The sequence below is a fragment of the Saccopteryx leptura genome, chromosome 1, assembly GCF_036850995.1.
Source record: "Saccopteryx leptura isolate mSacLep1 chromosome 1, mSacLep1_pri_phased_curated, whole genome shotgun sequence".
In the NCBI taxonomy this organism is placed as follows: Eukaryota; Metazoa; Chordata; class Mammalia; order Chiroptera; family Emballonuridae; genus Saccopteryx; species Saccopteryx leptura.
Window position 1 is genome coordinate 127,911,545 of NC_089503.1, and position 11,464 is coordinate 127,923,008.

The 11,464-nt window shown below is 38.9% G+C and overlaps 1 protein-coding gene across 3 annotated transcripts in view; it reads right to left on the reverse strand.

Annotated features, from left to right (window-relative positions):
- Positions 1–11,464, reverse strand: part of ADCY2 (adenylate cyclase 2) — a 412,700-nt gene that overhangs the window by 274,441 nt on the left and 126,795 nt on the right. For all 3 annotated transcript variants that reach the window (XM_066374716.1, XM_066374707.1, XM_066374698.1), the window contains exon 3: positions 8,958–9,119. In XM_066374716.1, coding sequence (XP_066230813.1) covers positions 8,958–9,119 — 162 coding nt within the window. The remainder of the gene's footprint in view (positions 1–8,957; positions 9,120–11,464) is intronic.

The following is an 11,464-nucleotide window of genomic DNA, read 5'->3' on the forward strand; positions in this document are numbered from 1 at the left end:
AGATGTTCCACTGGCAAGTGGCCCTATTAATGCCTCCTTTTTTATTTCTCCCTTTCATCCCTGACAAGAACTGTGTCTCAAGGGTTTCCAATACAAGGCATTCCATTAACCTAGAGAAACTCAGATTTTTGAGCACTAATAAAACTTCCAAAGTCCAGCCTGACCAGGCAGTGGCGCAGTGGATAGAGCATCGAACTGGGATGCGGAGGACCCAAGTCCAAGACACTGAGGTCACCAGCTTGAGCGCGGGCTCATCTGGTTTGAGCAAAGCTCACCAGCTTGGAACCAAGGTCTCTGGCTTGAGCAAGGGGTTACTCAGTCTGCTGAAGGCCCACGGTCAAGGCACATATGAGAAAGCAATCAATGAACAACTAAGGTCTCACAATGAAAAACTGATGATTGATGCTTCTCATCTCTTTCCATTTCTATCTGTCTGTCCCTGCTTATCCCTCTCTCTGACTCTCTCTCTCTGTAAAAACAAACAAAAAAAAAAAAACAAAAAAACTTCCGAAGTCCACTTATTAGTGGAATGTGGGCTTCTAGTGCCTCAACAGGATGAAGCTCATTGCCTTGAGTCTGGGTAGGGCACACTGCAGGATGGGCAACTACACCAGACCTGGGCCCTGAGGGACTTATTTATCCAACTCTTGCCCTAATCAACTCCATAGGCCATTTAGACTTCAATTCTTAACATATTAAGTATTTTTATGTTCCACTTCTCTTAGCTTTTGTAAAACTCATTTACATTCAGTAAAATATAAGCTGCTGCTGCTGCCTACTATTCACTGTGGGCTAAGGATCAGCCCAGCTCGATTAGCAGGTTCTTCCTTCGTGTGAGTTCATTGAATCAGCACCAAGGCCAGCAACTATTGAGGGAGTTGGAAGCGACCCTTGCCATTTAACAGATGAGAAAACTGACTAAAGAATTAGTCCGAGTTCATGCAGCGTTGCCCTTTGGCCCTCCAGGGGGCGCATTCTGAAACACAGTTCACTGTTCATCTGGGAGTGCTCTTTGGCTGAGTGCCTGCAGGGAGGGAAGGAAACCGGGCTGGTCAAAGGGAAATGCTGAGCTGCAATGCAGACCTGGCAACTTCAGACAAAAAGAAGCCCGAGAGCTGAAATGACCCATCAGAACTGGGTCAAAATGAATAGAACATTTAAACCAATTTGTAATAAAGTATGTACTTGACATGACTCTATTGCTTTGAATGAACAGAGGGCACACAGTTCAGATGGCATAGTTCAGAAGAGGGTAGTGGCAACTGCTATCATTCATTTTTGGACCATCATCATTCATTTTTTAAAGAACTCCTTCTTTTTGATGCTCTTTTGATCATATTTCCAAGACAAAACTCATAATCTTACAGGGCTTCCCTTTTCCTCTGATCCTGCCATCCTCTTGCCAAAACACGCTCACAAATGTTGGGATATAAACCTAGGTCTCGTTCCACCATTACAGTGAAACAGTCAATGGCTGCCATGAAAGTTCTGTCTCAAACATTCTCAGAGTTTCATTTTAAAAATTACCAGAGCATTTTAAAAATGATTTGACATCCTGCAGGTAAGCACTCTATCATGCTTGTTCACTTGTCCGACCAACTGAACTTTCCCTGGTGAGACAATGGTGCAAAGTTCCTGCCATTTAGAGAAGAAGGGGGTTCATCTGCTGGGCTTGGGGCAGGATAAGGAAGGAGAAAGGAGAGCAGGACCATGAGGTGCACTTAGATTTGCTTTATGATTTATCCACATCACGCACTTTCCTGTCTTTACCTCTTCTCCATGCTTATCCCAGTCCTTCCAAATCACAAAAACTTAGAACGCAAAAATGGGTCTTTAGAACAGATAAATGATAACTTGTAAAATAAAAGATGGATGATAATCAACAGCTGAATGCAACACAAAATGAACTGTGGTATACTCTCCCTTTTCCCCCTCATGGAAGATATTAATATCTTGGGCTTCTTGAAAGATAAAACAAAAGAAACAGAGGTCCAAATTCCTAATAATTAGTCTCTTCCACAGCCAGAAACTGGGCAGTTGGTAACCTGCTGTTTCTCCTTTGAGCGTCTCAGATTAGATCTTAAATGCAATTTAATTCCAGACTCCAATACAGTTCCTGAATTATACTGAAAATCAGTTATGTAACAAATCGGCATTACTACTGATCCACACTTGCCATAATGACAGGCTAGATTTTCTATTTTAGGTCCTATCTAAAAATTTTCAAATTATGTCACAACTGAAATATTGTATACACTGTGTAAGAGAATCCTATAAAAATTTCTGTAAAATATGAGTAATCCTGTTAGAAAATCAATAAGCACTTAGTTTATCTTCTTTGATAAATATGTATTCTCAGTTAGCTGGCTTGCTTCAGTAAATCTACATTTACTGAATTCCTCCTTCTGTCATGGGGAAAAAAAGATATATGAAATAAAAATCCAGGATGTGCTATTAATACCGAGGAAATAAAAAACATAAGAAAATTAAGTCAGCTTCAAATAGAAAATGCAACTGTCATATATAAACAGGAATATATGAAAATTCCTTGAAGATGGTTCAGTATCCTGCTGACAGTGATGCTGATCTACAGAAGTGTAGCAGATGGGGATTAGACAAAATGTATATTTACAATGAAATTAATACTACACACACACAGGCTGCAGGCTGGACTGAGCTACTGATCAATGGGCCCACTGCCTCTGCCTGTAAGGCAAGACTCCTAGCCAGGTTCCTAATTTTATCAAAGGGCTACATAACTGCCACCCCTAGGGGCTCAAGCTAAAGGCAGCCACCAGGGCATCAGGTGGGATATTCCCTGTGTTTTCTCAGCCTCAGTTTCCCTTTGCTTTGACATCATAAACAGAAACAACTTCTCACTGCTCTCGTGGAACTTTTAGTCAAATGCATGCTATTCTACTGATACAAACAAACTCATTTTCTAGTTAATTACAAATTCGTAAGAGCTTTTTATTCTAATGCTAAATGCATAATAAATAAATAAAATATTCTAATACAAACAACATAAAAATGCTTTTCTCTAAGTCTCCTGAAACCAGACAGGAAAAAAGGAAAGACAGATAATCACCAACAGAAATGTTGCTACTGAGACCTGTACAAAGGGAATCACAGGGAGTGACTGAAAAGAACCGCTTTCTCTTCCACAAATAAACTCCGTTTACAATGTAATGTGCTCCTTCGCTTCCTCTGGCTTGCCCCATTCTCTCTCCCTGCCCTTCTTGTCCTTTGCCTTTCCTCCCAAAGAACTCACTGCTCAACCACCAGCACAGCAAGGAAGGATTTGCACTTACAGGGGCTGGTGGAAGCCGCATTCACCCAAAGTGACAAAGTGGGCTGTTGTCAAAAGTGTGTGCAGGGGGAAAGTCAAACAGAGCTGGGTCTGGGGAGTGGAATATGTCTGCGGGGAAAGGTAAGCTGGTCCAAGTGACAAAGCACCAGTGCAGATAGAGGCGGTGGAAAATGAGGTCAGAGACTGGTTATATACAGGCATTCATCAAATAGGTCAATATATTCAGTATCAAGGGAGATAATTTTTTTTTTCACTATTGGTCAAGGGAGCCATAATACAAAGAGAGAAAGGGAGAAAACTGGCATGAAACCTATGGTGAGTTGCAAATAGAAGTATCACTGTGACATCTTGTGTTTAATAAGTAAGTGTAAGTGTGTGTGTGTGTGTGTGTGTGTGTGTGTGTGTGTATATATATATATACTTTTATTTGGGGGCCTAAATAATTCACTGACAGCTATGGATAGATCATCCAACCAGAAAAACAATAAGAAAATATTGGCCTTAAATGACTCATTATACTTAATGAGTATTATATATATACTGATGTAAATGTATGAGGGCCTTGCCTTGGATTACCCACAACCCAGTGATAAGATACAAAGCCCATGTCTTGCCTCTAAATTCCATTCTTCACTAAAAAGACCCTTGGAGAGTGGCTGGTTTTAGAGCCAGGGCAGGAAAAGCTCAAGATGAACCTAAACGTTGTATTGTGCCAGAAAACAATCATGGGGCCACATCAGAAGAACAATAAAGCCAGCTTGAAGGGGTTCTCAGAGGACAGATCTGAGACCATATAGACAACAAAATCAACAATGATGGTCATGCTTTATATCCTATTGAATAAAAGAGAAAAACACAAGACAGTATAGACATAAATAAGTAAATGAAATGGCATAATTGCCTAGTTTCAAATTACCTCTTCACAAATATGTATTAATTACAAAGGGGAGAAGTGTAATTTCAAAGTGGAAATGGCTGGTGCATAGCACCATAATCTTAATGACCACCATAAGCAACGGACGAAGTAGAATTATGCACCCTGATAGAACATAATGCGGACACACTGTCATGTCTGTAATTCCTGCCAATGATGCATGACCTCAACACCTACAGGAGGCAACATCAGACACCTCAAATTGAAGGATATTTTACAAAATAACTGATCTGCAATCTTCAAGAGTGGTAAGAGCCTAAAAGCCAAAGGAAGACTAAGGAACTATTTCAGAATTGAAACATAAAATGAAAGAGACTAAAGAGACTTCAGATCTCAGTGCACTGCATGATTCTGATCTGTGTCTTTGGCTATAAAAGATATCAGTGGGAAAGCTAAAGGAACCTGAGTTGCAGGAGTAGACGACTAATATAAATTTACAGATTTTGATAGCTACATTATAATTATGCAGGAGAAAGGCACTGTAGAAAATACACACTAAGGCATGTGAGTGATGCAACGTCAGACTGGCAGCTTACCTAGAAATGGTTTAAAAAAAAATGCTTGGCCCTGGCCAGTTTGCTCACTGATCGAGTGTCGGCCTGGCATGTTGATGTCTCGGGTTTGATTCCTAGTCAGGGCACACAGGAGAAGCACCCATCTGCTTCTCTACTCCTCTCTCTTTCGCTTCTCTCTCTCTCTCTCTTTCTCTTTCCTCTTTCCCTCCTGTAGCCATGGCTCAATTGGAGTTAGTTGGCCCAGGCACTGAGGATGGCTCCATGGCCTCCACCTCAGATGCTAAGAAGAGATCAATTGCCAAGCAATGCAGCAATGCCCCAGATGGGCAGAGTATCACCCAGTAGGTGGCTTGCCAGGTGGATCCTGGTGGGGTTCATGCAGGAGTCTGTCTCTCTGCCTCCCCTACTCTAACTGAATAAAAAAAGAAAATAATAAAATAACAGTTTTATTGGCATATCTATGAGTGTTTGAAAGTAAAAGGGGAAAAAAAGGTATTAGAGATTATACCAGAAAAACAAAAGATAAAACGGCTATAGGAAATCCTCATACATCAATAATCACCCTAAATGTATATGAACTGAACTCACCAATAAAAAGGCACAGAGTAGCCAATTGTATCAAAAAACAAAACCCAACTACATACTGCCTTCAAGAGACACATTTCAGCTGCAGGACAAATATGGATTCAAAGTAAAAGAGAGGAAAATAATTCTCTAAGCAAATGCCATCCAGACAAAAGTAGGTGTAGCCATACTTATACCTGACAAAATAGACTTCAAGATAAAAAAGGTAACAAGACAAAGATTGACATTTTATAATAATAAAGGGAACAATACATCAAGAAAACATAACACTTCTCAATATATATGCATCCAACCAGGGAGCACAAAAATATATAAAGCAGCCACTAACAGAAATAAAAGGAGAAACTGAAAAAATACTATAATATGTAGTAGCAGATCTAAATACCCCATTGACAGATATGAATAAATCATCTAAACATAAAATCAATAAGGAAATATGGGCCTTAAATGACACATTATAGCAGATGGAAATAATTGACACTTAAAGAACCTTTCATCCCAGAACACTAGATTATACATTCTCCAGAGCACATGAAATATTCTCAAGGAAAGACCTTATGCTGAGACACAAAACTAATAATTAAACTTTGTTTAAATATATTAGAAGATATCATACATAATTTTCAGTCATTGAGTTTTCCCAATTATGTGATATATCATAGTCTGAGAATGAATACTATTTCAGGACAAATGCTGGTAAAGATATATTTCTTGAGAACAATGAACTCATTTTCTCAACATAAAAAAGGAGCTAAGACCTTATGTTTAGTCAGTATTATGAGTTGTCAATGTTCAAAAAATAAAATGAAACAAAAAATATTTACTGTGGATCCATGCTAAATAAAACACTCTTTCTTTGATGGTTTAGAAGGCAGGGTGATGTTGATCACCACTGATGGGCAACCTCTTTCTATCAAACTGATATCCTCCAAATAATTACACCATAGCACCTAATCTGTAGCACTCTTTCATTTTCATTTAAAAATATTCAATAAGGTGTTTTTCTTGCAGCACCAACCAGTGTTATTTTTAGGTTATAGTTCCAGGTCTTTTCTTCATTATTCTGATGTTTACCTAGGAAACTTCTAGTTTAAGTCTGTTGACATATTTTGCCTTTCCCCAGCAACTTATTTCTGAAAGGATGGAAAACAGATCTTATATTCTTCTGTTCCTTTCAGTGTTATTCTTACATAAAATATTATGGAATAGAAATTTTTATTCTTTTGCTATCCCAGAATTATCTTATTTCTGACTGTCCACTGATGAGTATTTTTCTTTGTTGGTTTTGAAAACTGAGTAAATAAAAATTACATTCTTACTCCAATTTTTTTTAACCAGTGAAAGAAAATCAAAGTGCTTTAAAAAATTCAATATAGTTCTTTATGACCTAGAATATGCCAGGTTCTTTGAAAAGCACTTAGTTTCCTTTTTAATTTTTAATCCCATTTGATCTTGACAGGCAGATATTATAATTTTCACCTCCCAGATATTTTTCTATAACATGTGCTCCAGTAGACACTTACTTATTCATGAAGGGGAAAACGAGATGAGTACAAAATGTTCCAGGGTAACCCAAACCAGGAAGGTTCTCGGGGCCAGAAGATATGTCTGAGTGCCTGCTGCCACGTCAGGAGGACTTTCCTGCAGTGATTTTCATGTCAACCGGGAAAAGCACACCTACCACCTGATCCTGCACAGAACCACTTCAGGCTGAGCTTAATGACCTCACTAAAGAATGGGTGGAAGACTAGAATTTATAGGAGAAAAAAATTTCCCAAAAGTATCCTCAGGGGAGGCTGTGAAATGCAGATAAAGGAAGCAAAAGCTGGTGAAAAAAGGATTATTTCTCCTACCTCTTTCCAGGCACAGCTGGATTAATTCTTCCTTTTATAAAACACCCACCTCATTCTTTCACTTGACTGGTTACTGACTGGCATCCGTCTGTGCCAGGCATTCAGGTTACAGGCATGTGCCCACTCTGCTCGGTCATAGGGAATGCACGGAAGAAGAACATGGCTTTCCTTTGCTTTCTGGGAGTGGACGCTACTAATGCTATCTGCACAAGACAACGTGAAACTAGAGCCCACTGTGCAAAATCAGGGCTGTTGCCTTCACAAAGGCTTAGTGCCCAGAAGAATGTTTCACAGGCATCTCTTTATGAATGTTGTGTTATAAGCAGTAGGAGAAGAACACTCAGAAAAGAGATCAATCCCTAGAAAGCTTCCCAACTAAGAGAGATTACTACAGACGCAAGGGTCAGCCTCCAGTCCATTTTACATTTCCAAATTAAAAACTCCATCAAGCACATGAAAAACTAGTTTCTCAGACCCCACAAGGGTCAGGGGACCCATGACTAACACCCCCTTTTCAACAACAGTGCTGTTCATCCCTACTTTTCAGTCCAGTCTTTTCTTGCACCATGGCTGCATTCAGAGGTGGGATTCAGCCATTTTGCACCAGTTCAGCAGAATCGGTACCTAATTTTTTGAGTTCAGCAAACCACTTGTTAAAATGGCATTTGTCGTCAGGGTTCTCTCTATGGTAGGCACCTGGGCAGCCGCCCAATGTGGAAATCACGAATTCACTTTCTTTACTCTTTTTGAACATTCATCTGCACAACAGCATATTCTAAGCACTCATAATAATGTTTATTCTGTCCATAGGTAAAAAAAATTACAAGTGAGGACACCAATCAAGAAGCAATATGGAAATATCTTAAATAACATTTTTATTGTTTTTTGTCAGGTATTGTTTAATATTTTTTATTAATATTTTAAAACTCTTCCTTATAACATAATCTAGTTTTGTGTACCTCTTTTATTATTCTTATTTAAGTATTAAATGCATGAAATAATAAACTACCTTTCGGTATATCTTTTTTATATACTTAAAATGGTTGTTAGGGCAGTGAGCCGGTTGTTAAATTATTTGAATTCCACCACTGGCTGCATTTCTTACATTTGATTCCAATAGAGCAAAATAAAACACACTATTTACAGGTAAACAGGAGACTGTTAGAAATACCTCTAAACCCCTAATCCTCGTGTTTACAGATACATATAACAAAAAATCAAATAGCTTTGCAAATGCTTTTAACTAATTAAATGAATGGCTTCTTTGAAATACTATTTATTAGTAAAGCTAAACTTGCTGTCATCACATTTTAAATAATGTTTTAATGTCCATGGACCTTCTAGAACATAGAAAATGGAGAAATCTTTTGTCCTCTGTAAAGGGAGGATTTGGGATATCAAGGTAGAAAGAGGTGGGAGAGAATTATGAATTTAATTGTAGAAGTTAGTTCACTCTAAAAATAAGAACGCTAAATTATAATGTATAATGAGAACAGCTTTTAACCATCAAAATCACACCACCATCCAGCAATCAGCAAAATGGAAATGCTGTGTCCAATTTCCACTTCTGCTAATTGCTAAGTGACTGTTGGTTCCACTGATGGAGGGGCAGGGGGTGTGGCTGGCTACCCATTAGTGATATTCAAGAGTCAAGGTCAGAGAGCAGTACTACTTGAACCCTTGCCAGGTATAAATAGTCACACCCTGAGCAGATATATGGCACCTTAGACACCCACAGCAAGATGGGGAAGGGTACCCACCTGCCAGACGAGGTGCTCCTTGGCCCCAGGCCTCGCAGACAGGTAGACGCTCAGCACGATAGTGTGGGAGGAGGAGGTCAGCACGCTGGCAATGATGGCATCTCGCATGTTGAAGGGCAGCATTGTGTAGACCACGAAGATGATGAAGAGGAAGAATGACACCTGCAGGTGAAGAAGAACAGCAAGAGTCACAGAGAATCCCCATTCCCAAACATTCGCTCTCCTTCCCCTCAAAGGCTGCATGAAACACCATGAACTGCACTCATTTAAGAAATAGTTACGACAAAACCAAACAGCATGTTCAAAAAAATCCACTGGATTGCAATAAAGGACTGATTATTATGATGGTATAAGTTCTTTCTTTTTCAAAAATTGGGGATTTCTAGCTTTGGTATCCAACCATGGCAAACATTAAGTTAATCTGAGCACTTTGTGGGTATAGGTGCAAAGCTAGTCCTCAACTCTCAGGGTTTGGTATCTGAGCTTTGGAATGCACCTCTGGATCTTTAAGCTACCTAGGACACGGTTTCAGGAGACCCAGGGAGAGTGCTTAGGTGCCTTGTGGGAAAGTTAATAAAAGTAGATAGATGAAAGAGCATCAACATGTAAGAAACAAAATAAAACAGCTTTGAGGTCGTACTGTTGTGAAAACAGTTTGGCAGTTTCTCAAACAGTTAAACTTATAATTACCATGTGACCTGGCAGTTTCATCCCTAAGCATATACCCTAAGGAACTGAAAAACAGGTACTCAAACATATACATGTACACACATACTCATAATAGCATTAATTACAATAGGCAAAGGTGGAGACAACACAATTGTCCAACAACAGATGAATGAATAAATTGCATGATGTATATGCACACAATGGAATACTATTCAGTCATTAAAAATGATGTACTGATACATACTACGATGTGGAGGAACTTCAAACCATTATGTTACATGATCAAAGCTAGGACAAAAGGTCCCATATTCTATGATTCCATTTATATGAAATATCCAAAATAAATAAGTTTATAGAGACAGAAAGCAGGTTGGGGGTCTCCAGGGGCTGGAGAAGGGTAAATGGGAAATAAGTGCTTAACAGGTACAGTGATTATTTTGGGGGTGATGACAAACATTTTGGAACCAGATAGAGGCAGTGGCCGCACAGCATTGTGAACGTACCAAGTCCCACTAAACTCTGCCCTTTAAAATGCCTAATTTATGTTACATGAATGTCATCTCAAAAAAATCAATATGAAAACAGCTTAAAGAAAGGTTTGGAATGGAATAGAAAATGGATTAGTAGGCAATAAAACAGAACATTTTCATTACAAAAGAAGCAGAAACAGAAGAACATTAAAATGGATACACAGATAATAAATAAGGTAGAAAAGGCACCAAGGTCAGGGAAATTTAGAAAGCAGCATTAGGGGAGCCTTGCCACACAGCAGCTCACTAGAGAACGGAAGTGAAGCTAAGGGAAAAGCTTGCCCCACATTCACAGCATGGCCCCTGTTACTTTAAAGGATCCTGCATCCTAACACAGCGAGAAGGGCGGGAGACACACACCAACTGCTCTGAGAGTTGGGATATGTGTTTATGAGGACAGGCCAAAGGCTCTGCTCCTGGTGGATGTAAAGAGAGGAACACCTGGGCAGACAGTAGGCTTGTCTCCCCTCCCGCATTGTCATAGGACTCTATACCACATATCACAATCAAAAAGTAACCATATGGATTCTGTTCAGAGGGAATTCAGCCCCAGCACTACTGACATTTGAGGCTGGATAATTCTTGGTGGTAGGCACCTTTCTGTGCATTCCAAGGTGTGTAGTAAAATACCTGGCTTCTGCCCACTCGATGCCAGATAGCACTGCCCCATGCTACCTGTCTAGAGACTGTCAGGTGTCTTTCAGGGGTTAAATCACTTCTGATGAAGAACCACTAGGCTATAGAAAAAGTTTCTTTTTAGAATGAGAAAAATAACTGTTGTATAGTTATGGTTTATTGAGAAAATTAAAATTTCCTTTGAATCCCTAATATTCAGCACATATACTGAAAATATTTTCATTTAAGATATTGTTATTTCTACGCATAGCATTTATACAAAACCCTTACATCCTACAAGAGGTAGAAAATGAATACTTTCAGGTAACAGAGTTTACAATCAATTATGAAAAAAAACTTCTGTTTTAAAACTACAAATTTTTCTTCTAACATAAAAAACTTTAACACCTCTTTGAAATTATCATAACTCTGAACAACTTAATTTTGGACAGCTCTAAATCTCTAACATTATTTCAATTAGTACACAATTCTGCAAACATTGTGGGCTTTGAAATGAAAGCACATGGAAGGCTTATCTACAGTAACCAAATGGAGAATAGACGTTCGGTTTTCCGAATACTGTTGCTCCTATTAAGCATTCCCTTTCAGATAACAAAATGAATTTTTAAAGGTCAATGAAACAAGTCACATTAAATGAAATTTTGGATCTGGGTGGCAACATTTTGGGAGCTC